General features: G+C 50.1%; 11 protein-coding genes across 14 annotated transcripts; 5 read left to right on the top strand and 6 right to left on the bottom strand.

The window, feature by feature from the left end:
- Positions 1 to 140: 140 nt before the first annotated feature.
- On the top strand, positions 141 to 2,346 carry TrAFT101_008973 (uncharacterized protein). Its single transcript, XM_024909066.2, has 5 exons — positions 141 to 766; positions 872 to 1,004; positions 1,075 to 1,534; positions 1,610 to 1,814; positions 1,910 to 2,346. Exons 1-5 carry the CDS (start codon positions 313 to 315, stop codon positions 2,176 to 2,178), a joined length of 1,521 nt encoding a protein of 506 aa, XP_024755101.1. The 5' UTR covers positions 141 to 312; the 3' UTR covers positions 2,179 to 2,346.
- A 7-nt stretch (positions 2,347 to 2,353) lies between these two features.
- Positions 2,354 to 3,133, bottom strand: TrAFT101_008974 (uncharacterized protein; the record flags this gene model as incomplete). The annotated part of the gene is made up of 1 exon (XM_024910366.1): positions 2,354 to 3,133. The coding sequence occupies one exon, from the start codon at positions 3,131 to 3,133 to the stop codon at positions 2,354 to 2,356; it is 780 nt and encodes a 259-aa protein (XP_024755102.1).
- Positions 3,134 to 3,706: 573 nt separating this feature from the next.
- On the bottom strand, positions 3,707 to 5,770 carry TrAFT101_008975 (uncharacterized protein; the record flags this gene model as incomplete). Its single annotated transcript, XM_024909067.2, has 1 exon — positions 3,707 to 5,770. One exon carries the CDS (start codon positions 5,768 to 5,770, stop codon positions 3,707 to 3,709), a length of 2,064 nt encoding a protein of 687 aa, XP_024755103.1.
- Positions 5,771 to 6,604: 834 nt separating this feature from the next.
- Positions 6,605 to 8,371, top strand: TrAFT101_008976 (uncharacterized protein). The gene is made up of 2 exons (XM_024901435.2): positions 6,605 to 7,056; positions 7,116 to 8,371. Exons 1-2 carry the CDS (start codon positions 6,813 to 6,815, stop codon positions 8,315 to 8,317), a joined length of 1,446 nt encoding a protein of 481 aa, XP_024755104.2. The 5' UTR covers positions 6,605 to 6,812; the 3' UTR covers positions 8,318 to 8,371.
- A 140-nt stretch (positions 8,372 to 8,511) lies between these two features.
- Positions 8,512 to 9,056, bottom strand: TrAFT101_008977 (uncharacterized protein; the record flags this gene model as incomplete). Its single annotated transcript, XM_024902863.2, has 2 exons — positions 8,512 to 8,753; positions 8,849 to 9,056. The coding sequence occupies 2 exons, from the start codon at positions 9,054 to 9,056 to the stop codon at positions 8,512 to 8,514; spliced, it is 450 nt and encodes a 149-aa protein (XP_024755105.1).
- A 428-nt stretch (positions 9,057 to 9,484) lies between these two features.
- TrAFT101_008978 (uncharacterized protein) lies at positions 9,485 to 11,337 on the bottom strand. Of its 2 annotated transcripts, XM_066128484.1 has the most exons (3): positions 10,681 to 11,337; positions 9,859 to 10,622; positions 9,485 to 9,796 (listed from the first exon to the last, which is right to left on the bottom strand). In XM_066128484.1, exon 2 carries the CDS (start codon positions 10,599 to 10,601, stop codon positions 9,906 to 9,908), a length of 696 nt encoding a protein of 231 aa, XP_065984604.1. In that variant the 5' UTR covers positions 10,602 to 10,622; positions 10,681 to 11,337; the 3' UTR covers positions 9,485 to 9,796; positions 9,859 to 9,905. The 2 variants fall into 2 exon arrangements, with proteins under 2 accessions (XP_065984604.1, XP_024755106.1); XM_024909068.2 differs by having other exon boundaries at positions 9,485 to 11,337.
- Positions 11,338 to 11,673: 336 nt separating this feature from the next.
- On the top strand, positions 11,674 to 13,827 carry TrAFT101_008979 (uncharacterized protein). 2 transcript variants are annotated; one of them, XM_066128485.1, is made up of 3 exons: positions 11,674 to 12,338; positions 12,611 to 13,330; positions 13,412 to 13,827. In XM_066128485.1, exons 1-3 carry the CDS (start codon positions 12,251 to 12,253, stop codon positions 13,516 to 13,518), a joined length of 915 nt encoding a protein of 304 aa, XP_065984605.1. In that variant the 5' UTR covers positions 11,674 to 12,250; the 3' UTR covers positions 13,519 to 13,827. The 2 variants fall into 2 exon arrangements, with proteins under 2 accessions (XP_065984605.1, XP_024755107.1); XM_024904785.2 differs by having other exon boundaries at positions 12,611 to 13,827.
- Positions 13,828 to 14,036: 209 nt separating this feature from the next.
- On the top strand, positions 14,037 to 16,523 carry TrAFT101_008980 (uncharacterized protein). 2 transcript variants are annotated; one of them, XM_024909069.2, is made up of 5 exons: positions 14,037 to 14,677; positions 14,756 to 14,797; positions 14,941 to 15,241; positions 15,352 to 15,769; positions 15,840 to 16,523. In XM_024909069.2, the coding sequence occupies exons 1-5, from the start codon at positions 14,420 to 14,422 to the stop codon at positions 16,291 to 16,293; spliced, it is 1,473 nt and encodes a 490-aa protein (XP_024755108.1). In that variant the 5' UTR covers positions 14,037 to 14,419; the 3' UTR covers positions 16,294 to 16,523. The 2 variants fall into 2 exon arrangements, with proteins under 2 accessions (XP_024755108.1, XP_065984606.1); XM_066128486.1 differs by having other exon boundaries at positions 14,756 to 15,241.
- Positions 16,400 to 19,503, bottom strand: TrAFT101_008981 (uncharacterized protein). The gene is made up of 3 exons (XM_024909070.2): positions 19,429 to 19,503; positions 19,179 to 19,291; positions 16,400 to 19,108 (listed from the first exon to the last, which is right to left on the bottom strand). The coding sequence occupies exons 1-3, from the start codon at positions 19,444 to 19,446 to the stop codon at positions 16,519 to 16,521; spliced, it is 2,721 nt and encodes a 906-aa protein (XP_024755109.1). The 5' UTR covers positions 19,447 to 19,503; the 3' UTR covers positions 16,400 to 16,518.
- A 403-nt stretch (positions 19,504 to 19,906) lies between these two features.
- Positions 19,907 to 22,186, top strand: SPN4 (Septin spn4). The gene is made up of 4 exons (XM_024904628.2): positions 19,907 to 20,384; positions 20,498 to 20,660; positions 20,743 to 21,053; positions 21,113 to 22,186. The coding sequence occupies exons 1-4, from the start codon at positions 20,280 to 20,282 to the stop codon at positions 21,689 to 21,691; spliced, it is 1,158 nt and encodes a 385-aa protein (XP_024755110.1). The 5' UTR covers positions 19,907 to 20,279; the 3' UTR covers positions 21,692 to 22,186.
- On the bottom strand, positions 22,116 to 24,794 carry TrAFT101_008983 (uncharacterized protein). Its single transcript, XM_024904786.2, has 4 exons — positions 24,003 to 24,794; positions 23,757 to 23,876; positions 23,398 to 23,680; positions 22,116 to 23,323 (listed from the first exon to the last, which is right to left on the bottom strand). The coding sequence occupies exons 1-4, from the start codon at positions 24,194 to 24,196 to the stop codon at positions 22,523 to 22,525; spliced, it is 1,398 nt and encodes a 465-aa protein (XP_024755111.1). The 5' UTR covers positions 24,197 to 24,794; the 3' UTR covers positions 22,116 to 22,522.
- Positions 24,795 to 25,792: the final 998 nt, after the last annotated feature.

Here is a 25,792-nt window from a genome sequence, read left to right on the forward strand (position 1 = left end):
TTCCCGTTTACATGCACTTCGTATGCAGCTGGTTCTCGAGCCGTCGTAATTTAATCACCCCCACTTGCCGCACTCACGATAGAACCAATCAAGTTCAGCGTCCAAGAAGTTAATGTTAAGCTTAATGGATGGCTGCCTATTCACGTAGTGAGGAGAAAACCTCTCGTCAGCTTCTGCTCATGCATCCGCATGCTGCGATGGGTTTATAGCAAAGGCCCACAGATGAGCACAACCCAAGCGCCGCTGAATCTGCCTCCTGTTGATGCTAGGAACAATCCTCTAACAGCGACTCTATCCCAATAATCCACGGCCATGGATCATGTGGATGAGCGATCGCGTTTGCTCCCGCACCAGCCTGATGAAGACTCGGGCGATGCATCCGCAGCGACTTCACCGCGGCCCGAAACCAGCGCAGCGTTTCCGCGCCGCAATCTGATCCATTGCATCCTCATCCTCACCCTCAAATTCTTGTTCCTGTTAAGCTTCAATTTCCAGGTTGGCCCGCTGCTCACGGCGGTGCTCACGCGCAACGTCTGCCACCGCGAGCATCCAGAGTTGGATCCAGGCAGCCCCGAGTGCTTCATCCACGGGGAGGTCAGGTCAGAGCTGGTGCTGTTTACAAGATGGAACTACGCGTTGAATAATGTGCCGGGCATTCTTACTGCTCTTCCGTATGGGTTCTTGGCAGACCAGTACGGGCGAAAGCGCGGGTTATATCTATCTCTCGTAGGCGTGGCCTTGGCACAATTATGCTCCATTATCATCTGTAAGTTTTTTTCTTTTCTTTTCTCTTTCTATAGCGAATCAAGGTTGAGCAACGACAATGAGCACGGCTGTTAAAAAAGGAAAATTCTAACATAAAGATTGTAAGACTTTTGGCCCGATGTATTTCACTATCGACTGGCATTGATATCGCCATTTTTCATGTTTATCGGGGGAGGTAGTGTCGTCTTCTCGGCGTTACTCTTCGCGATGCTGTCAGATCTTGCCCCTGATGCCTACCGGTAAGAGAACTGGATGATTCTACAGCTGGCAATATTCTATTGATTACTGATTATATGTTCTTCATTGAAGTACTACGACCTTTTTCGGCATGGCTGGTTCAGTGATAGCTGCTGGGCAACTCGTCTCCCCTTTGGTTTCAATATTATCACAGAAGAACATCTGGCTCCCAGTCTTCATCGGAGTCAGTCTCTACATCCCGATCGTTGCCATTGCATTGTATCTCCCCGAGACTCTCGATCGGAAGGCGTTGCCAGATGTCGTGGCGCCAGACCTGGCCGACACTGCTCTGGACAACCAGGAGGCGCGCGATATAGATGTTCAGAACCATGACAGGCCTTCGTGGATCCATCGGTGGCGCTCGCTTACCGAAGGCACTCACAGGTTTCGAGTGGCTGCTCTATCCATGTTCTGGGGCGATAGGCAGGTCACGTTCCTGCTGCTGACCGTTTTCCTCACAGTTCTAGGAGAGGGCGCGACTTACATACAATCCAAATATATCACTAGGCGATTTGAGTTGTCTTGGTCAACGGTGAGCACTCCTTCTCCTCGTTAAACCTCAAGCTTCAGATGGGGAAAATAATTATAGCTGACATCGTCCGTATAGATTTATTATATTATATATTGCTGGGCTGCTCTCAGTGCCATCCTGGTCCTACTTTTTCTCCCAGCAGTCAACTATCATCTTACGACAAAGATGGCGATGCCGCCGCAAAAGAGGGATCTGCTTCTTGCACGGATCGGCATCATTCTACTGATCGTGGGATATCTAGTGGTGGGACTCGCTGAGACGAGCAGCCTTATGCTGATTGGTAAGAATAAAGAACCCCTCTGCTCTAAAGATACAGGACCATCTCTGTCTACTGGGTCAATTATTTTTATCTGCTAACGAAAGTCGAATTGCTAGGTCTCGGTATCTCATGCTTCGGTTTTCCATTAGAGTACATTCTTCGTGGTCTACTTGCCCAACTGGTCGAGGCACATAAGCGTGGTCTACTCTTCACTTCTATTGCCCTGGTGGATAACCTAGGTACTATTTTTACTTATCTGTTGATGACTTTGTGCTTCGATCTTGGCGAGGCTGGTGGTGGACGATGGTTGGGTGTGCCGTTCTTAACAGCTACTTTCTTTTTTGCCCTTGCTACGCCTATTTTATACTACATCCGTGTGATGTAGTGCACTATGCTAGCAGCGCGTCTTGGGATAATGAAGTAAACCATCAAGACGGCAAGACAGACTCATATCTCCGACGACCTATAAATAAACAGAAATTTGGAGGGTGATATGGGGATACTTTCTTGAATACATTATCCAATAGCCAATTGAATTTAATCTCGTCAGCGCCTTTCTTCTATGTGTAGCCCTTGTTCAACTGATCTGCAAGAAATTTCATGATGGGAAACATTTCCTCTCTGTCTCTTGGCATAGCCACCTCTTTCCTCCTCCAATTGACTACCCTCACTTCTTTGAATTCTCTCTTAACCGCATCCGCCTCATCTTCATCCAGCTGACACACCAGCACCGGGGTACTGCTCTTTTCGCGACTACTCAACGAGGGGATCATGGACAATGGCAGCGGACCGCCAATCGAAACGACACCTTTACACGTCTTTCCGAGTTTTTGCTTCATAGCGTCGTCGCCATCTGAGATGTCAACTATGCGCTCGACAGTTCGCAGCCGAGATGCCAGTCCCAGAGCCAAGGAGCCGCCCTGTCCGAACCCGAAGAGGAGAATGTCGTTCATTTCCCATCCGCACTTGTCAATCAGTGTCCCCTTGACCAGCTTCTCCACGATCAGCCTCGACGCCTTGTCAAAACCTGGGTCGGCGTCGATGTCGCCCGTGTTGGTGTCCACGCTCAGGTCATCGCCCCAGTGGAAGTTCTGGCCCCCGGCGGCATCGGGAATGAAGGCCGCTGGAAGGGGAGAAGTGCCGCGGACGGATATGGCGAGGACGCCGGGGAGGGAGACGTTGCGGGCGAAGGTGGCGAAGGGGACTTCGTGATCGCCGAGGCCGTGGAAGAGGATGAGGATGGAGGTTGTTGATTCGGGTGGGTTTGGGAAATGGAGTTTGTGGGGGAGAGTGGAAGAGATCGGGGAGAAGTCTGCTTCGGTGGGTATCTTTGGAGGCATGATGAGCTATTGTCTGTGAAAAAAAAAAAAAAATTGAGTGAATGAGGTTGGTTGCTGAGTTGCCGCTCTTATGATGATGATTATGATGATGCCGTCATAAGTTTTATCTCAGACGGTGATGAAAATCGGAATGGAGAGCTAATTGTTTATGAATGGAGAGCTAATTGTTTATACAGTAATTGACTTAAATGAGCCAAGTGCAATTGTGTGTGTAATGGCAAAGTCTTAATTATTCTGAATGCAGTTGTTGAGGCTGTATGACAAGAGATCATGAGGATTATACTGTAATATTCACCAATCCGCATTTACGGCGCGGAGGGGATATCGGAATGGAGCATTGTCCCGGCGCCGGAGGGTCCCACTATCAAATCGTCCCAAAGGCAGGCCGAGAAGGGCCAACCCGAGCAATTCATTTACAACGAACCTTATTCATCATCACCTAAATCATAAATAAAGTGTCAAGAAACAACTATGCGTATTCATTTATCCAGATTGCTTCTATAAAGCTCATATACCAGACACACAATTTATCCAATAGCAAACGCAGATATCAACTCAGCAGCAAAAGGGGAATCATCGTCGTCGAACTACTCTATGGTCATCCTCGCTCCTGGCCTTCACCTTGGACGGCCCAGCCTTCATCGGCGTCCACTCGCCTTCCGCCGACCAGATGCCGGCCTTGGTATAATCTCCACTCGAGCTTCCTTGCATGAATGCAAATCTAAAGTATTCTGGCAGGTCTAGGCTGCCGTTTCTGTGCCAAACAAAGCTGTCTTGTCGGTCGATGATATCGTCAAAGTATCCTCGGAAACGCTCTACGTCATTAACCAGAATGCTGATGCCGTCGTAGGCATTGCCGGAAGGCTGGTTCCAAGTGAACGTGATGTTGGACATGCTGTGCGCGCCCTCGCCAATGTGTATAACTGGCTGGGGAATGGTTGGCAGCAGTGTTCCCTTTTGTGCATCTCCTTGGAGAGCCGCAGGTGTCTCCAGCACAGGGTCAAAGCCCCAGCGGGCAATGCCATTAATAAAAAGCCCCACCAGGAGACCCTGGTAGAGCAACGATGGTCGTGTCTGCAAGCTTGTGCCTGGTAACAGCAGGAGGGCCAGGACATAATGATGAATGCGCAGTTGGAGCCCCGGCAGAGTCAAAGAGATGATGATGCCGAAAATGAAAAGGGCGTATAGTTTAATGTATTTGATGAATCGCCCCTCTTGTCTAAAGAAGAATACTTGCGAAACGGCAATGCTGAATATGATGATGACAATGACGGCCAGAGCCGCTCGGGCTCCCGGCTGTTGGTCAAGGTCATGCTTGTTGAGACGCTGGATGGGGATGAAATCCAAAGTATAGTTGGTCAGAGCGCCAACCCAGCAGGCGCCCAACCAGAGGACGGTCTTTTCGATTTGAGCAGTCAAGTGGTTGAGCGTGCGGCGGACGCCCATCTTGTCGTACATGACCCATGCGCAAAACATGGCAGGCACATATTTGCCCAGGATATTAGAGAACAGGTCTGTGACGGTCGAGTGCCCGGGCTGATCGAGCGACATGCCGACTGCCCAGAACAAGCCAGTGAAGGTAGGGAAGAAGAAGAGCGCCGGATTGGCCGTGAAAAGTGATAACACACTGGTGAAAACGACTGAGAGAGCCAAGATGGACCATCTCTCATCCTTGGCTGTACATTTGATATCTGGAACGAATCGGAACGATAGCGGGAAGTAGGAATCGAAGCTGATGCTCAGAATACCATTTCGCTGGGAGCTGATAAAGTCTTGTTGCTGACCAACAAGCTCCACGACGCCACAACCTCCCTTTGAGTCGGAATAGAGGCCGGCGTGGACAGCCGAGGCGCAGATGTACGAGTCGCCGCGATATGTAGCCAGCTCGGGATGGACGTCGCTGGACGGTCCTCCAATCACCAACGACCGGTAAACAATCTCTTGGTCGCCAACTGCTCTGGGATTCAGGACGTGGTAGCTGTCGCACGAGGCCGGGCATTGGAAAGCGAATCCACTGCCATTGAACGGTCTGCAGTCGTTTCCGTCCAAGCCGCACCCGTTGCCCGCGCTCCAGTATGTATCACCGCAGCCGATGGGCTGCGACTGGCCCCATCCCTCGACGGTGGAGGCAATCGTCTCTTGGCGCTTGACGAGCACAAATGTAATGACCCATACGGAAAAGTAAAGAAAGACGGTCCAAAAACGATAGGCCTTGGGCAAGAATCGCTCAACGAGGAACAGCGGGTATTCTTGCACGACAGGAAACAAGGGCTTTATGCGGTACGGCTGAGCGTTCGGCGGACCCTTTGACCATTTTCCAATTGCGAGAAGGACTCGGCGAACTGGATAGGGAATCTTCTTCCAGCGCTTGGACGAGCGCTCGTCCTGGATGAAGCGCGGCGTGGGCGCATTGCCGTCGCTGCTGCTGTTGTCGTCGATGACTTCGAGCGCTGCGCCTGGGCTGTTAGTCGCAGCAGCTTCGACGGGACTCGGACTGTCCAGCGGCGCATCAGGGTGGTCAATCTCCGTTACTGTGCTAGTTCCAGCGCCGGCGCCAGTGCCGGCATCGTTGCGCTCCGAGTCGTCCTTCATGAGTGGTTCCTGTTCATCGTGGTAAGGCTCGAATTGTCTCACCATGGCTGATGAGCGCTTGGGAAGAAGAAGAGAGAAAAGAGAGAAAAGAGAGACGCTCGTACTCGTTGCAGGCTGTAACGTAAGCTTGCAGCGGGCAAAATAACGATTATCACAGCCACTAAACGGGCCTTCAAAAGGACTGCTCAGCCTCTAAATACAGGGGATCTGGTGGGTCGAAGCAGACAATCGCTCCGGAAGCTCGGGATGTCTGGAGATGGAGTATCCAAGGACGGAGTAAGCGGCACGCGGTTTAGGCTTGTGGAGTGTGATTGGGCGAATCGGAACGCATCACACGCTACTGAGCTGGGTTCTATAACCAGGGAAAAAAAAGATAATATCACGAATCGCAGATCCTGGGAGATGGTCGTGTTTGGTTGTGAAGTTGCTATTGAGCCGCGCAGAAACAGACAAAGAGCTCAGATGACGCTCCTCCTGTCTCAGACATTTGCGCTGTTTCGGGTTTCTTCTAGACTACAGGTTGACGGATCCGTCCAGTGACGGCTAGCCAGAGTGCGCCAGAGGGAGCGCGCAGAAGACACATATTCATTGGCTCGCCAATATTCATATGGCGAAATTGACTCCTGCTTGGCAAGCACTATCTATATTCATCTCGCCAAACACCGCAAAGACATCTAAGCGGCATTTGAAGCACGGTTGCTGCTTTATTCCAACATAATGTCTCATAACATCGCGGTATAAGAAAATCGCCTGGGCAAAGCGGTTCTATAAAGAGTAAAGCGCCAGTGCTAAATATCGGCTGAATTTCGGCAAAAGATAAGGCAATGCCCAAGTCGCACATGCGCCTTATCGGTCTGGGGAATGAATCTGGTGTGGCTATTCACAGAAAGCCCGTGTGATTCAACAGCCGTTGACATTTCGTTCGTGCGCTGAAAGAGTCGTTGCAGCGTCTACAAAATTGACAAGAGGCATTGGCAATATGCACCGCGGCGTTTTATAGATTTTTATGCATAGATACTATTGCAATCTTTTAGACTACTTCGTCTAGTTTTTTTCTTCTTTATCCAACCCTAGACCAGTGGCGACAATGGGTGAACCAAGCCTGGAGAATTCTTCCAACATGTCTGGCCGAAGGATTTTCGAGCTCATAACCTCTGCCGCCGCCGATGGATCTGCAGCACGGCTCGGGAAGATATCTCTTCCTGGCAGAAAAGCCATCGAGACACCGAATTTCTTTGCAGCCACCTCTCGCGGCTCAGTGCCTCATCTCACTCCTGACAATCTCAGAAGACACACTCCTGTGAGTGGAGTTTACATGGCGCTTGAAGAATGTGAGACAAGTACTTGTTTGTGTTAAGCGAGAATAAAAGGTTCTAACTGTGGTTGACAGTCATCGAGAAAAAGGAGCCCCCTGTTCAGCACACCCCTGTTAGGGAGACTTCACGTCGTCTGCATAGCTTTACGGCTCTGCCTTCCAATACAGTTTCAATATTAGGCCCTCGAAGATGTGCAGCAGTCGCAACTCCTTTCGGAAATACTCCAAAAACAATCACGGTCTTCACATCCACTGGCTTTCGCAATGTAACGGTGCCGGAGTTTACGTCTTACATTCAGGCGCTGCAACCTGACATTGTGCTACCGCTGGCCGACATACCAAATGTTAGCGCAACGCCTTCGTCCAAAAAGCTTGCACGAATGGTGGACCGGACAGAAGTGTGGCTAGACGAATTCTTTGACCGTATGGATCTATCTAAATCATCAGACTCTTTGGGTAGCTCGGTGTTTGCCCCAGTGCTTCCAGTGGACCACCCTATTCAATGGGACTATCTCAGACATCTATCTGAAGATGTGCTTGATAAGCTATCAGGGCTGGCAGTCTACGATACAAATATCCTCCCGGACCTTGTCAACTACCCTTCATTGGCACCTCTTCCCAAGTTGTCTATGGATCCTCCAAAGACCCCGCAAGAGGTCTTGCGTCAAATTTTCCTTGGTATCGATATTTGCACATTAATGTTTGTCAACAGCACTTCTGATGCTGGTGTGGCCATGACATTCTCTTTCCCACCTCCTAGTGTTGATAAGGTCCAGCCGCTTGGAATCAACATGTGGTCTTCTGAGCATAACACGGCCGTGGTGCCCCTCTTAGAAGGCTGCCAGTGCTATACTTGCACAAAGCACCACAGAGCATATCTTCGCCATCTCCTTAACGCAAAGGAAATGCTGGGCTGGAACCTCTTGCAGATACATAACCACCATGTCGTCAACGAATTCTTCGCTGGCATTCGCGAGGCCCTTGGCAAAGGACAAGCTGCATTTGAGGATGCCATGCACAAATTCGCCGCTGCTTATGAACCCCTGTTCCCTGAAGGGACTGGAGAAAGACCTAGAGCGAGAGGATATCATTTCAAGAGCGAGGCTGGCTCGGAGAAGATTAACAAGCCGGCCTGGATAGATTTGGATAAAGGGGCCGGAGTTACTGAGATTACGAGTGTTGTGGAGAGTGGCACGCCTAGCAGTGAAAGTCAGGATGTGACGCCGGCGGAAGTGATTAATGTAGAGGCAGCTGCGGCGGCGTTGAGCTTGAGTTAGACGATACGTATATATGAATGAATGATTACTATAATAGAACTATTTGTTGGTTTCGCAACCGGTGGTATGCTGAACGTTGACATAATGTCTGATAAATGCCTAGTGGGCTCCAAAATGGCGGAACAATGCACTTGAAGCTCAGGCTATTACCACCATGCCATTGATTTAGTTTTGCCTGGCAAATGATTGCTATTTTACGTACATCCAGCCCCAATATGGAGATTATGAATTACGCGATGGACCGTATCAAAATCGTGGTCTGAGTCAATCCAGACCGCAGCCACTATCGCCTCAGTCGTGGAAGCACCTGTAGTTCGAGCCACGGTTCCCTTGAGCGACCCTGGCAAATGAACGAAGCGATCCATTTCCCATTTACAGAGGACTTTGCTCAAGGCAGTATTTGAAGTTTCTGCCATACAGATTTCGTGGCAGCTCTCTAATAGTTTTCAGAAGGGATAAAAAGTTTCCATTAACTTCTGCTACAAGCTATAGTTCGCTGGGCTTTGGGGGGTTAGAAATGGATGGGCTTACGACGGGTATTGCCCCCTACGATGCCGTCGTTGACTACGACTAGCCGGAGGACAGCATCGCCAATCATTGCCAAGGCTTTGTTTCCATGCTCTCGGGGTTTATCTTTGGATAACGATGGGGTTGATCCATCGGCATGAAGGGCCTCCTCAAGGAGCGCGGGGTCTTGGAAATGATACTGAAGAATCTTTTCAATGGCGTTGTCTGCCATGGTGCGAAACCAGCCGAATAGACAAAGGTACTATGTTTTTTTTTTTTTCATATTTGTTATTTATGTAGAGCACTTTTTTTTTTTCTTTTACGCATGGATTATCTGGCTTTCTTATATAATTCATCTTTTGGGGTATACATTCCAGTGAAGCGGAGATTGGGATAAACTTTGGTGGATGAAGTATTTCAACCACCTGTGCTATCCAACTGAGTAGGATATTATTAAAACCTGGGAGTTACTCAATGTTGACGTCAGCCAAAATATATGATTTCTATAGTCAATGAACTTTTTTCCCTATTGCATGAAGATCAAGCTGTATGCTGCAGTAAGTAACAAGGGGTTGTTGTTAGCACAGTTAATGGTATCTCTATACGCTTTCAAGAGCTTTGAAAAGAAAGCTCATACGCGTTTTAGGAACATTTCAAGATCTCCTTTATATTGTTGAAATAATTGATTTAAGTATCTATTCGTATAGACGGGCACAATCTTTTTTCTTTTCTTGTATTCTTTGCTTTGAAGCCCGTGAAATTTAATTCTGGAAATGTGCCATTCTTTTGGTATAAGTGAAAACTTGTGTAACTCTGTTGCTGAATGAAAAAAAAAAAAAAAGAGAAACAGATTCAAGTCGTTATATCACTCTCTAATGTAAAAGAAGAGAAGAAGAAAGAAACGGGATAAGCCAAGTTGAGTATGAGAGCGAAATGGATATAATAGCGAGAAGACAAATGTAATAGATCATGCTGAAATTCACAAAGAGGACTGAGTTGAGATTCTGTACAAATGGTGACTGTTTGCGGCTTACTGATAAAGATGGGCATAGTGCACGCGCCAATGTTCGGCCGGGGACTTCTAGCTTGGCTTGGTGGTATTGATCGCGGATACAATTGTCTTGAGCTCGCGCCCATCCAGCTCCTCGAGCCTGCGGCCGTCGTTGTCGACCTTGTCGGTTAGCGAGGCGGTATGAACCCACACATTCTTAGTGCCGTGGACAGATAGACGCGCAACCGTCTCTCTCACATTGTTCCGCCGAACTCCACCCCCGGCGACGACCTGAAGGCTGTTGGGAGCGGCGCGGTGACAGATTGCGTCAATCTTCTCAAGATGTTGAGAGCAGTTGCCGATGCCGCCAGAGGTAAGGACACCATCGAAGCCGCATTCAACGAGGGTATCGATGCCCTTGGCCCAGCGCTCACTTGCAGCAATGGGGTCGAAGGCGCGGTGGAAAACACATGGGAAAGGCCGAGCAGCGTCGACGAGCATCTTGCAGCGCTCTTCATCAATGGTGTACTTGAGATCCGGGTATTTGGCGAGAGTCGAAGGCTTAGTCTGGCGTCTAAGTATCCCAAAGACGAAACCATCGCCACGGATGGGGTTCATGACCCCAGTGGCTTTGAAATCGGCAATTGCCTGCAACATGAGAGAAATTTCATCGTCGGTATAAATGAAATCTTGAAGCTCCTGGTCCTCTTGCTGGCCCGCCATTTGTTGGTCCTCTCCCCCACCACGCGAGACGACAGCGCGAGGAGGACCGCGGGGACGGATCATGATGCGGACGGCAATTTCAAGCTGCGAGGCAATCGAGGTCAGCTCCTTGACGGGGGGTGTAAGGCCACCTGCTTCGTACGAGCCTGGTGCATTGAGTTCGATGCGTCTGGCGCCCAAGTCCTGAGCCTCGAGGCCGGAAGCACCGCTGAAGACTGCAACTTCGCAGTTGAGTCTGGTGGACTGTCCAAGATCAATTGGCGTAGGCATTGCGTTAATGTTTGGTATAGAAATTTCAGTATAGAAGCTTGAAATTCCAATTCTGCTATGCCAAGACCAAGCCGTGGTGAGGTGACAGTAGTTTATACGACGAGTTGAGGAATTGAGACAAGGGAGGAGTTGGCAGCCAGCTCTGTCTTTCCAATTGAGAAGAAGAGGAAGTGGTTAAGTAAGCGGCATCATCTCATTTGGTGGCTTTTTAGAATAAGAGGGCAATTGACAGTCTTCAGTTACTATTGTCCAGGCGGGAGCAGCAAAGGAAGCCGTGAATACAACTCTACTAACAACCTGGAAGCTATTGTTAGGAAAAGGTGGGTTTGCTCGAAGCTGAGGCGGGGGAGGGGCAAGCCTTATCTGATAAGCGGCTTTTTTTTCTTCCCAGCTCTTGTGATGGAAATTTGGAGAATTAGAATACAATGAGAGACGTGGTTTGAATCTGCTGCTAAGAAAGAAAAAATCAATATGAAGCTGGTTCAGATTTGGATTAGATTTGAAGCTGAAATAGATGGGAACACAAAGACGTGCTGCTCAAGATACACGTGAATGTGGCATCTGGCAAAGCTCCGAGCTGTCTGTCTTATGCATGCAGTGTTATCCCGCCAATAGCCCTTGATCATCATATCTTTGTCTCTTCTACAAAGGCGGTGTCTACTTCTACTTCTAAATATTGAATCTACCGGATTGGCTCGTCTCCGCAGCGAATCACACGCATCAGCATCAAAGCATGGGAGGGGTCTTCGGGGTGGCGTTTTGCTGGCCGTATCTGGAGCAAGCTACCACTTCTAATTCTAGCTCTCCTTCTTTTTGCTTCTCCTCTTCCACTTTATGCACATCCAAAGTGGAGCGTGATGCCTAAACTTTCGGTGACCTCCTGCTGCCATACAAATCGTATGCTCTTCTCAAGTACCAATCGCCCCCCCAACTTTTTTTTTCCTTCAGGCTCTCCATCTCAATTTTTTTTTTTCGAGCGGCGTTCAGTGGACCCTTCGCTGCAAGAGCTTTGACTCAGTGGACCCTCCGCCAATCTACAGCGGGCTTAGTGGCTCCCGCTTTTGCCGTTTCGGGCCCAAGCACGCCTGCAATACAGGGATCCAGCGCGCCAGTTGCCAAGTGCTAGGCAAGGTACCGCTACGCAAAATTTCCATCTGCAAGCTCCTCCTTGACTGAGTCGACATCGGTTTTTTTTTTCTCTTACATACACAAGCTCTGCCTGCATTGATTTGTTTGATTGTTTACGGCCCTCCACATATTTTGTGCCTCCGTGGACGAGAGAAAATTTTCTCCCCTTGCCCAATCAACGTCATCTGGGTAGCTAGTTCCACCGTATAAAGAGGCAACAAGCTCCCCCTCCTCAACAAATCTCCTTTCTGCATCACGCATTCTTCTCTCTTCTCTCCTACTTCACATTTCAGTCGCCACGCATAATCGTCAAGATGTCTGCCGAGAACATTGACAACCCCATCTCCTACGAGCAGCTCGAGGATCTCGAGGATGATTTCGAGCAGGTTGAGCTCGAGCTCCGTAAGTTCTGCCACCACCACTAATCAACCCAGAGCTACACTCTTCATCCTTTTCCTCTGGTAGCGAGCCGTTGAGCATGCTTCATTCTGTCGTTTCCAGCTGGAATTGCGCAGTCCGTAAATGAGCAGCGCCATCAGGCCACCCTGGTTCCCTTTCCCCGAATTTCTCTCGCTGCTTAATTCACGTGAGAACGGAACAGGGAAGAGGAGAGATTTTTTATCTCTTTCTTGAAAACATTCTCTCAAAGCTGTAGAGTGCTAACAAATGCACAGTCCGCCAGCAGGCTAAGCTCACCAAGGACCTGTACGCCAAGCGCGCCAAGGTCGTTGCAGAGATCCCCAACTTCTGGCCCCTGGTCTTCGAGCAGGCTCCCCCGGATATCGACGAGTATGTTCAGCCAACTGACTCTGCCGTCCTGCTGAGCTCTCTGGTCAACCTGTCTGTTGAGCGATTCGAGCTTCCCAACGGCGACCCTCGCAGCATTGCCATCAAGTTCGAGTTCAGCGAGAACGAGTACTTTGAGAACAAGGTTCTCGAGAAGAAGTTCTGGTGGCGCCGCAACAAGGATGGCTGGGCGGGCCTCGTCAGCGAGCCTGTCAAGATCAACTGGAAGGCCGACAAGGACCTGACCAGCGGCATGCTGGACCTCGTCTACCAGGTCTGGGAGGACGACAAGGCCGGCAAGGGCGATGACACCGAGGCCAAGAAGAAGCTCAAGTCCCAGATGGAGAGCACCGGCCTTGACGGCGTCAGCTTCTTTGCCTGGTTCGGTTTCCGTGGCCTCAGCATCACCGAGGAGGAGAACCAGGCTGCCCTCAAGGAGGAGGAGGAGAAGCGCAAGCTCCGCAAGGAGGGCAAGGAGATTCCCGACGAGGATGATGAGGATGAGGACGATGAGGATGACGAGTACGAGATGGAGATTTTCCCCACCGCCGACGACCTTGCCGTCTGCATCGCTGAGGATCTCTGGCCCGGTGCCATCAAGTACTTCTGTGAGTACATTCACGCCTCTGAGAATTCTTCGGAGGAATCAGACGATGAATGAGGACCAGCGCTAAGACTAAACTCAACAGTGGCTGCCCAAGAGCAAGATGCCATGAGCGACATCGACTTTGAGTCTGACGAGGAGATGGATGAGGGCGAGGAAGACGCCCAGCCCTCCAAGAAGCGCAAGGCTTAAAGGTTCTCACTGATGATTTAACGATTTCTCTTTTTTTGAAAAAAATATCCCCTCAAAAGCATTTTCTTTATACAACATAACACCCCTGCTCTCTATCAACAAGGCTATATACAGCTGTTGGTTACGGGATTTAAAAAAAATTTATATATTCATGATGACGATTTCTGGAAAGGATTAAAAAACCGGTGGACTGATGGGATTGGGAAGTGGGCATGGAGCTCTCGATTTTTACTCCTTGATCTTGGATTGAGATTGGCAAAAATATACTATAAGTAGACAATGATATCACAAAGAGTTTTGTTCTCTGGCAATCTTCTCTGATTCTCTTCTCATCTACATGTGCTCATCTTCACTGTTGTAAACAGAGCCTGCATTGAACATGCTTTAGCTCTTGCGGCTACTGGCGTTTGGCGTCGGATCTAACTCCATCTCCAAGATCTCCAAGATATGCTTACCTAGCTTGCAGTATGATGTAAATGTGACATTTCATACCCCAAATTCCCAAAACCAATCCACCACACGCCATCATTCTTGTCCTTACACTGTCCCGTCTCGCAGTTCGCCTTTCCCATGAGGTCCCAAAAAGTGCCGAGCCGACGTTGAACCCCATTTTTCACACCACCGCAGCCAATCCGCGGCCCAACTTCAGAACCATGTAAGATCGCCAACTCAAACGGCCATCATCGGAAGTCCGAGAGTATCCCACACGCGAACAGAGTCAATCTGTCAGCTTTTTGCACGAAATTTGTCAGCTTTTTGGAGATGCAACCTCTTGCTGGTCTTTGGTTGCAACATCGACCTTTGGATTGGTAGCTGGTGATGCACAAGGGCACGTTAGCGTCTGTCTGATGCAGCGGTATCGTATAAATTGCCCAGCCTGTGCCCGCTTTGCCTGACGAACATGGCACTGGCCGCATCCGCACTGCGATCAACTACGCCACGACAAGCTGGGTTTTTACAGGTGCTGGGACATAATTTGAGATATTTAATTCGACGGCATCAAGCTATTTTACCTCTTTCAATTCGAGCCCGTCTTGCTTCGACAATGGCGACGCCGTGGCAGATTCGCGTTCCCGCGAGCGATACGGGGTTGTTGAAGTGGAAGCAGACAGATGAGTCTGCAGCGAAGGTGTCTGAGCTGTTGCAAAAGGATCTCGAGGTATTCTTCTTCCTCTTTGTTTTTAATCTCTTCAAATGTATATTTACATAAAAATATGGCAACTAATTTGAAATGTAGAGCCACCATGTATTCTTTAATGCGGAGGGCTTTCACAATCATGTACGCCCGCGCTGTTGCTTCATGCAGCCTAACTGCCTTTATCACCAGTGAGATGAACTATGCATCTTGCGATGAACACTCAACCATGCACTGAAAATTTTAACCAAAAAGAAAAAAAAAAAAAACTAATAGAACATCACCAGATCGTTCACTCCCTCCTCACTCTCTACGCCACCGGCGCCTCTCCCAGCACCCTCGAAGAGGCGTATGCCGAAAACCACTCGTACCAAATCAAAGCCATGGACACCCACTCCGGCGTCGTCGAGGAGCTCAAGAAAGGGTGGACGGAAGGCTGCCCTTACCTTTCAAAGGGGAAATATTACCCTGACTTTCTGAGATTCTTTCAAGATGAAATTGAGGCAAAGGGATGGGAAAAGGTCCTTTTGGAGTATGTCTTTAAGGGAGATGAGAGGAGCGAAGCCATCTTTGGCCGTCTCTTTGCTGGTACGTATATCATTTCTATGATTGTCTTGCTTAAAAAGAAAGAAAAAAAGGAGAGAAAAGAAAATCTACGCTGCTCTCAATAAAGTCATTACAAGTAGCTAACAGACCAGGCTTCCTCCATCCCCTCATCCAACTCATGTACGGCATCGAATGGCAGCAACCCGCCATCATAGCCGAAGGCCTCGCCCAAGCTGCCGTCCACGAGAACCGCGTGGGCGGGTTCCTCACCAAAGCCGAGCAAGCCGCCACTGCCTCTGCACACACGACCAGCTTGCCGGAGCTCTTTGAGTCTGTTGGGCAATTCAGCGAGAAGCTCGCCACGAGCGCGCGGTTCGACGACAAGAACAAGATTTACGACGGCATCTTTGTTCGTGCTCCTGATGAGGCCCTGGAGTTTGTGAAGCAGGTCAAGGTGCATGAGGATGAGTTGGATGAGAGGCTGGCTGAGATGGTTCACTCGTGCGCCTATGTCGCTGCTGCGGCGGCGTTTCACCAGCCGAACAAACCCAAGTTTGACTTCTTCTTGATGTGAGTCTGACCCTTCTGGCATCTTCCCCCCCCTTCCCCCCTTTATTTGCTCACAAGAAGTCTACGTTAGTCACCACCTCAACTCGATCCCCTTCTTCGTCACCCTCTTGTCCTTCCCCTGGCTCCGTGACTATCAAAAGGTCCGCATTCTCGAATGGAAAATCCGCCTCGATCTCATCCAGTACATCGCTCGAGGATGCCCACCGCTTCGCCTTGACGCCATCAAGTCCTTTGTTCCAAAGCAAGATTCTAGCTTCGCCACAAAGCCGGCTGACCTGCTCCCGCGGTTTCACGAGATCATTGACGATGGACATACCATTAAGGTCGTCCGAGCACTACTGATTGCTCAGGAGCTGTCTCGAAAGTATGCCGGTAGGCCGTGGATTCGCATCGCGGACGACGAGACGTGGTTGAAGGTTCATCAGATTCTGCTGCAGGGCACGGAAGGCCCGCAAGAGCCCGCCTTGTGGGTGAGATCTGCTGGGTTTGAAGAGGCCTGGGTAAATGTGCCCAAGGAAAGGTAAAGACGAAATTAATCCTTTTGCACCAAATATGAAGAAGAAGAAGAAGAAGAAGAAGAAGAAATGGAGAGGAATGGAGAGCCTCAGGATGCTGATGACGAAAAAAACGTGAGCTTTTAGAGCCAACAATACCGGCGCGCGACTTTAGGATATCTTTTATATTTTTATGTAGTCTAGTCTTGTAAATAACCCAGTTGTGCTTCCTATTCAAGAACAAAATTCAAGAGTTCAATCCATTCCCATCCACTCTTCTTCGCCATCCTCGTCAGACTCGCCGCCTGACTCCGCCGTGCCGTTCATGACCGCGTCAATGGTCTTCTGCTGTGCACTGGTCAGGGTCGCATTGCCATTACCATTCTCTTCATCCTTATTATTATCAGCCTGACCCAACAGGTAATCCACCATGTACACGTTCTCGTCAGCCAACCTCCTGATCTCATCCCTCATCTTCACCACTGCTCGTGAGACCACTCGCAGCTCGACATCTACCTTGCCACGGTTGGCAGTAAGCCAAGCACCGTGCTTATCGACCAGCGACTTGATCCACAGCAGGCAGAATTCGATGTGAGGAGATTCTTCCGTCTGGGCAGCGACGAAGCGGAGGAGTCTTGGGACATACACAATGGGGATATCGGACACGACGAGGGGAATGTCGGCCGGGGGTACCGCTTGGAAAACTCTCTTGATGAGGCCAGCTTCGTTTAGTCGGAATGCCATCACCAACGCTTTGAGGTAGTCCTTTTCGTTTTCCAGTACTGCTAAAGTCGAAGCAGGCGTGATCTCAATGTTAAGATCAAATGGATCAAACTGTAGAGTGTGGTCCAAGCTATAGATAAGAAGACCTTCTGTAGAAGCAGCGCAAAAGGCGGATCCGGCAGGCGAAAAGGCGACTCCTGTAACGCGAACTTGAGGCTTCCGCTTTCTAGCGGATGGATCTCCCCCACGCTTCGAACCAGGCAGGCTTGCATCGACCCGGTCTTCGCGGTCGGATGCCTCTCCTTGCATGTCAATATCGTCCATGGCTCCGGCTTCCGTTAGATACTTGCTGTTGAGGAACTCTTGAGTTCCGGATAGAGACAAGTTCACGCTAACTGTAAACTTCTTCAGTAGTACCATAGTCGATACAGAGTACAGGCAGATATATTTGCTGTTTCCACCGGCCAACAGGCAGCTTCCGTCTGTGCTATAGCGAATTGTGCTAAAGCTTTTGTTGCCGCCGATATTGGCAGCAGTTCTTCTGTCTGATGATTTACGTCCGCCAGACACGTCCCTGCGACCATCGAGACCCGCAGTCTGCTCAGCCTCTGATATTGACCAGAAAGTCAGCTGGCCATCAATCGTTGAAACGGCCAGCTGAAGGGAATCCGGTCGAACGGCAATGTCGAGAATATCAGCCTGAAGCTGTAACGGTTCACTTGTCTGAGTTCTGTCAAAGATCGACCAGATCCGTGCAGTTCTGTCCCAGCTACCGCTAACTAGGGAGTTGCCATTTGGTGTAAAGGCTAAAGCAGATACGGGACCGTCGTGCCCTGCTAACCGATCAAGGAGCTGACCGGTCTGTACAGACCAGATGTGGATATCAAATGAGTCCAGTGATCCTGCTGCAACGACTTCGCCGCTGGGGTCAACAGACATGCATGTGAAGGACAGCCTTGTTGGGGCCGTAAAGGTGCGGAAATTTCGATATCTGATCAGATCCCACGCCCTGACTGAGCCGTCAAGACTCGATGTGAATAGTACATTTCCCTTCTTGGCAAACTCGCAAGCCGTAACGGCACTAGTGTGCTCCGTGAATGTGACGATACAAAAGCCAGACTCAATATCCCATACTTTGATCTTGCCATCATCAGCCGTGGTAATGATTCGCTGTCCATCCGGGGAGTAAACGAGAGAGTTTATTGAGTCAAAATGACCCTGCTGTTTGAGAATGTAGGATTCAGACTGCCACTCCCAGACCAACAACTGTCCCAGCTTTGAGGCACCAAAGGCCAGCCACTCTCCGCTCTGGTTGATCGTCACAAAGTCAACATCACTCTGGGAGATGCTGAGCTTATGAATGTTGTTGAAGTCGGGCATTTCGTAAAGGCTGAAGAGACCATTGGACATGCCAGCCACCAAGAGGTTAGTTTCCGCGTGGAAAAAGGCACATCGCACATGCGCGCTACCTTGCATAAAGTAGTGTCGCTCAACAATGCGCCATCTCATGTCTGAATCATCGTCGTTATCGTCATCATCCTCCATACGGTCGTCTTGCTTTACAGAGTTGAGCGGTTTGACGTATTTCCAGTTGAAGACCGCACCATCCTTGCTGACCGTATAAATAGTCTCCTGGTCAGCGGAAAACCAAGCACCAATAACGTTTTGCTTATGGCCACCAAGAATGGTGGGAACGAAACCCTCTTCGGGCTCAACGCTCCATATCCTTGCCGTCAAATCTTTAGAGGCTGTTAGGAAAAATCGGGAGTCGCTAGACCACTCGATATGCTGCACCGAGTCGAAGTGGCCGGTGTAGGTGCGGCGCTTTACGAAGGGGGCGAATTCAAGCTCTCCTTCGGCGTTTGTATCTGGGGTTGAAGGCACGTGCCAGACTTCGAGTTTTCGGCCCAAGCCCACGACAAAATATCTACCTGAAGGCGAGAATGAGAGCGCTGTGACCTGCGACCGGAAGGAGAAGTGATAGATGGATACGCGGCGGGGAACGTTGGTCAGGATCGCATGACCCTCATCGTCAACGGTGAGAAGGAGATTTCCGCGGGGGGAGAGGCCGATTCGAGCAATGTTCTTGCGATGTGCGAAGGGCAGGGTATGGGACTTGTTGCTGTTGTATCAAGTTAGCCATCCAGCTCAACGACAGGTGTGCTTTAGTAGAATGCGCCGACAAGACATACTTTACCAGGTCAAAGATGGTCACGCGATTGCCGACGGGTGAAAAGAGATGGGTGCCATCTGGGCTGAACACCAAGTTGCCCTGGCAGTAGACAGTGCCCAGCAAATTGGAAAACTAGGAAGCCTCACAATCAGCACTTGATCCGGAATCTGTTTGGACATTGAAGTTGCAAATTGGATCGGTATAATCGACAATTGGGCAAAATCGGGGCTTGGCAGTCTGAATTTCAAAGCTGTATGACAAAATCTTACCCTAAAATCGGTCTTCATTGTCGGCCACTTGCCATGATCTTGTGGACTTATATGATGATGTGAAGCTCTTTCAGCGTTCGCCGCAGTCGCATCAAAAAATCAAGCTGCGACTTTCTTATCGATACGGACCCATTGTGATTTTTTTTTCCCACAGCAAGCCAAGCGCAGTAAAAGCGATTGAATTTAGAACCGCCGGCAGATATTTTATTCCGCTCCTTAGCGTTTACGCCTAGGTACTTATGGTACGACGGTGCTTTGAAACGCATTGACCACCTCATCTAATCTACCCAGTCCGGGCGGGTACCAGCTACTAAACCGGTAGCGGTGCTGCAGTAGCTCAACGCACCATATAGACCAACAGCGTGGTGTACTCGGTACCTGCTTAGCCCATGGCCTGGTCCTGCCCGCTCCATGCTCCGTTAACACGAACTGCTCACTTCACTTTCACGCAAATGGCAGAGAAAAGGAGACCGCCCGCCTTTTGCTCCTGCCTCGCTCCGCGCCTGCTCTGTGCCCCCCAGTCGGTCGCACCAACCCGCTAAGCCCAATCAGCCAAGAGCTGCCCCCAGGCCAATCAGCAGCGCCCAGCCCCTGGGCAATTCTAAGGTGTGGAAAATTGGGGGATACGACCGCCTCAACCCCTTCTATCCCCTGAAAGTTCAAGCTCAGCAAGTTGGAACCTCCACTCTGTTTTGCTTGAGCAGCGCCAACGGCCACTTGTGAATATCTTCCTCCTGTCTCCGTTTTTGCTCCCATTGCTGCAGCTGCCATCGTCTGCCTCCGCCTTCTCGCTGGTTCCTCCTCCATATTCGCCCAAGACACCCAATTCGTAGCCCCTCCACGTGTGCAAGATGGCTCCCGCAGCTGCTGAGAGCGCCTCACCGATTGGCATTGCCAATCTGCCCAACCAGCGACACAAGATTGTCGCCAAGCGCGGTGCTGGCTTCACCATCATGGTACGCGATTGTCCCTTTATTTTTGCCGTCGACAAACGCGTTCACGGTGTGGCCTCAGCACGACGTGGCTAGCTGTGTTCCTGAGTAACTAACACGCCCACTCTAATCTCCAGGTTGCTGGCGAGTCTGGCCTGGGCAAGACCACCTTCATCAACACCCTCTTCTCCACGACCATCAAGAACTACGCCGATCACAAGCGCAGACACCAGAAGCAGGTCGACAAGACCGTCGAGATTGAGATTACCAAGGCCGAACTCGAGGAGAAGTTCTTCAAGGGTAAGGGCTAGCTGCCTAATTAAAGGAGACTCTGCGTTTGGTGCCAGATGATGTGCTAAACCTGTTTTTTGACTCCCTCTAGTTCGATTGACTGTCATTGACACCCCCGGCTTCGGTGACTATGTCAACAACCGCGATTCTTGGCAGCCCATCATCGAGTTCCTCGACGACCAGCACGAGTCTTACATGCTTCAGGAGCAACAGCCCCGCCGTCAGGACAAGATTGATCTGCGTGTTCATGCCTGCCTGTACTTCATCCGCCCTACCGGCCACACCCTGAAGCCTCTGGATATCGAGGTTATGAAGCGCCTCTGCTCACGAGTCAACCTGATCCCCGTGATTGCCAAGGCTGATACTCTCAGCCCAGCTGACCTGGCCAAGTTCAAGCAGAGGGTATGAATGAATATGATAAGCCATGCACTTTCTACGCACAAATTTCTAACGTATTCCAGATTGTGAGCGTCATCGAGGCCCAGAACATCAAGATCTACCAGCCCCCCATCGAGGAGGATGATGAGGCTGCTGCCCAGCACGCGCGTAGCCTTATGGCCGCTATGCCGTTTGCCGTTATCGGCTCTGAGAAGGACGTCAAGACCAGCGATGGCCGCATCGTCAAGGGTCGTCAGTACTCTTGGGGTGTTGCCGAGGTCGAGAACGAAGACCACTGCGACTTCAAGAAGCTGCGATCCATCCTGATCCGCACCCACATGCTCGACCTTATCCACACCACTGAGGAGCTTCACTATGAGGCCTACCGAGCACAGCAGATGGAGACTCGCAAATTCGGCGAGGCTCGACCCCGGAAGCTCGACAACCCCAAGTTCAAGGAAGAGGAGGAGGCTCTGCGAAAGCGATTCACTGAGCAGGTCAAGGTCGAGGAGCAGCGCTTCCGACAATGGGAACAGAAGCTCATTGCTGAGCGTGATCGTCTCAATAAGGATCTCGAGCAGACCCACGCCCAGATCAAGCAGCTGGAGAACGAGCTTGAGGCCATGCAAGGAAATGCCGTCCGAAGCCACGGTCGCCGATAAATTATCTAATGCTAGCTTTTCAACCAAACCATGCTGGCATTGGAGTATCATGATCTCGGGTTCCATCGGTCTGCCTCACTCTCGTTTTCAGATTTTGAGGGTAAAGGCGCCGCGTATTGAAGGCCACTACGGTGGCACTTTTTTTCATGCATATTCTAAGCGGCTATTGCCACGGGAAGGGGCGAGGCGACTTTTTTTTGATGAGTTGTTGAGGTTGAAGGTTTCTATTTTTTTTTGTCTCCCTTCGGTTCTGGTGCTAAAACTGTCACGGCGATTATCCCCTGTGACTTTGACGGTGGAACAGAGCAACATTTTATGGTTTGTTGCCCAAAATCAGCGAGAAGGGAGAGAGTGCCAGAAGTTTTGATAATGTAGCCCTATTTTATTCCTCTTTTATTTGAGCACCTCCTATTTCAGACAGTTAGGCACATTTTCTAGTCTTATGTAATTGAGTCAGTTGAGATACCAGTTTAATATGGCAACCACTATGCGCGTTGAATACAAAAGAAACTACAAGGTATACTCCTAAAAGTGATTGTCGGACATGCCCCATCCCATCTGATGGATCCGGCAACGGACAAAAGACGTACAAAAGATCCAGCCAAAACTCCTTGCCAACTCCGATAGAATGAATCGGTAGTTACTATGATACCTAACAGAATAAAGTCCACAAGAAGAATTAAGACCAAAACACAGAAACCTTCATTATCCATATCGCCCGCCTGCTTGAAACCCTTCCCCCCCTCTGCCTCTTTCCAGATATCCAAACTGCCCGGTATAAGAAGAAACGCAATTCAAGAGCAAATCAAGAGAAAATGAAAGAAAAATCGCCTAAACAGCGTCCATGCTAGCTCTTGTCGTGAGCTGCTCGTTCTTATTTCCTAGCCTCGAAATCTGCAGGAAAGCGTCGACGCCGTACCCTTCTAAGCTGTGTAGGTTCAACGAGCCAGCCCAGTACTCGGCGTAAACGCGGCTCAGGGGAAGGCCCATACCGAGGCGCAAATTAGGGGGCCGGCTGGTGAGGCTTGATAATGAACCTAGGTACGTGGGCGCCTTGAGGTCTGCTCGGCCTAGCTCGTCGGTGACGTGCAGCTCCTGCATGGTGGCGGCCATTCGGGGCACCTGGCCAAGGTTCTTGAGGCGCTTCTGGCTTTGGGGGCCCTTGCTGAAGGACCAGAGGTAAGGGAGTTCCTCGCGGGGGATGCCGCCGCCACGGTCAGATATGCGGATAATGACGTGCTCCTGGGCTTCGCAGATTGTAACTTCGATGGGCGGAGGCGGGAAAGAGGCGTGGTCGGGCTGTTTCTGGTGGTGCTCGATGACGGCCTGGACGGAGTTGCGCAAGAGCTCGCCGACAATGTATTCGAGGTGGCTAAGGATGTAGGGGAAGCTCGCGTTGAGGTGGCCGTCGATTTTGACCTCGGGAACTTGCACGTCGGGGCCGTTTGTGGTGTGAGCGAGCTGGGTGACGGCTTTGGCGCAGCGGCTAATGACGTCTTTGGCGTAGCATTTTATGAAGACCTCGCCGATAAAGTCGGATTCGGAGAGTTTGGCGCCGGGGGAGAAGTAGGCAGAGTGGAAGGTTTCGGTGAGGGAGAGGTGCTGCTCTGCGATGACCCGTCTAGAAATGCGCTGGTAGGGAAAAGGTGAGCTTTGGTGGTCGTCACAGCATATGAGGGAGTAAAATAAATATCAATCTAGCTTACCGATCGGAGTATGACGTTCATGAAGTGGTCCAGCTCTTTTGGGTCCATCAGGCCGCCGCACTCGAGTATGCCCATTGCGAGCTTTGGGATGACGGTCAGGTGGCCCTTGAGGTTCTGGGTGATGACGGCGCAGAATTTCTCATTGTCTTCCAGCGTTTTGATCTCTTTGTACTTGCGGAATGTGTCGAATGCATTGTAATAGAGCTTGTAGACTTCTTCGATGTGTCGGTTCGTTACGACGACGTAGGGGAGCTTCTGCATGTCGCGGATGCGATGCGCTATTCTGTATGCAGCACTCGCCATGATCAGCACCTTGTCAGGTACAGGTAGCAAAACAAAAGCTCGTGGTAACAACATACCTGACTGGAAGCTCGGTGCGCACATAGTTGGCAGAGCTTATCAATCGCGACTCGGTCAAGGAACGTCCAAAGACCATCAGTTGGCGCAAGCTGATTGGGCGCGCCTCCTTTGCAACCCATCTATAACACAGCAGCAATAGCTTTGGTTAGCGCATACGGTAGAGCTTGGTTGAATATATGTGTAGCGCGAATCATATCGCCAGAGAAGTCTGGCGATATGAGATGGCAGTTCATGGTAGGGCTTACTCGTCCAACACAGAAACCGGGCGCCACGTGCCGTTTGCTTGGGCCGCATTTCTTGACTGTATCTTGACAGGAGAAGCTGGATTTGTAAAGGCCGTTCGCGGAATCGCATTATTCAAGCTGCAAGATGCCGCCAGGGCCGAGCAGTTGGGAGGTCGACATCGTCTGCTATGGCAGCGCAGTGCTACGGACAACATGCCCACGGTTCCATACAAGCACTGGAGGGAATCTTTAGTGGAGGTGATGACGCCGGTGACGATGCTGGGGCAGCGAGCGATTGCGGCGGCGAAAAGTGATGAGGCGCGGGACAGAAGCGCAAAAGCAGACGAGAATATGGGGATGAATATGGAGAGGAATTTAGAAAACGGGATCTTGTTCTTTTTTTTTTTTGCTGTCTCAAGTCAAAACGCCCTTTGGAAACCTGTTCTCCGAAGCATGTGCCGGTAGATCAGATGCTTGACATTTGGTCAGCCTAAATCCTGGTCATTCAGGCCCCACAGACTGCGGTATCGGCTCCGAGTGGGCGTAGGCAGAAAGCTGGGCAGATGAGAATTGCAGGCGCTGCTGGTGATGGATTGAGGTCATTTACAGGATTTCCAGTCTTGTATGAATATTGCAAAGGGCTGGTGGCGATTAGAGGCTGGACGAGAGGAGTAGATGGGGAAGTTCGGGTGTTTATATGGCCAAGCGAATGCCTGGATCTAGGACGTGCTAGGGAGCTTGCCTGCTGCTGCTAGCGTTTTGTGAGCCAATTGAGAGTTTGAGGTTTGCTTTTGCTGTACCTGCAGCACTACGCCACGGGCGTCTACAAAGGGCTCTGCGAAACAAAGACAAAAAGGAATTAAATCATGGCAAACCATGCAAGAAAAAGCCAAAAAAAAAAAAAAAAAAAAAAAAAAAAAAAAAAAAAAAAGGATAAATAAATAAAGCAGCACGCACCACTAAATATGAAACGAAGAATTTTATAGCAAAGCTTAAGGTGAATTTATCAATGCAAACGCTGCTGCTGCAATGCCGCACACGCAAAGAGCACATGAGCACCTGTTCCGTGCCGTACCATTCGCTTATACTACATAACGCAGCATCAGGCGTGATTCATATTTCTAGTATGGTACCTATTTTGGACTCTGTTTGGCCGGGAGAAGCTCTTCTGTAATGCTGCCAAGCTACATTGACTCACTCATGGCGCCATCTGGCCACTACTATACCTTACACATATCAGGATCCCCTCTTTTCTCCATTACACTGCTTTGTGTAGGCATGTATATACGTTATGTACGTCCCCAGAGGTATATGCTAAGACAAGCAAGATTGTCTGTCGATGCTCAGGTAAGCACGAGGTGGGGTAGCTCGGCATGGCTGTTAGAACTGTACTCGGCTCTTGCGGGTGGATGCCGCGGGATCTTGATGGGCTGGCGGGGCATGTGCAGGTCTTTGCCTATCGAACACAGCTCCAAGTGGCGGCGCAGCAGCATTATCGATCATCACTATCGTCGAGAAGCTTAACTACCTTAGTACCTAGTAGGCATCTATCTGCACTGCTAAGCATAGTACGGGCTATCAAAGCTCATGGCTTCGACGAACGCAAAGAACTCGGCAGTTTAAAATTGAAAGTAGAATATCCAATTAAACAGCAAACTCTTTCTATTTACACACGTATATTTATATACATCTTGATATACGTCCAAGTGCTGCAAACTGACCCGAGCCTGCTTTTCCTCCAAGCTTTCAATCTTGTTCCCCTCCTCCACCCACACCCACTCATTTGCTGCAGCCTCTTTCCATTGCTGGAG

This window comes from Trichoderma asperellum, chromosome 5, assembly GCF_020647865.1.
Source record: "Trichoderma asperellum chromosome 5, complete sequence".
In the NCBI taxonomy this organism is placed as follows: domain Eukaryota; kingdom Fungi; phylum Ascomycota; class Sordariomycetes; order Hypocreales; family Hypocreaceae; genus Trichoderma; species Trichoderma asperellum.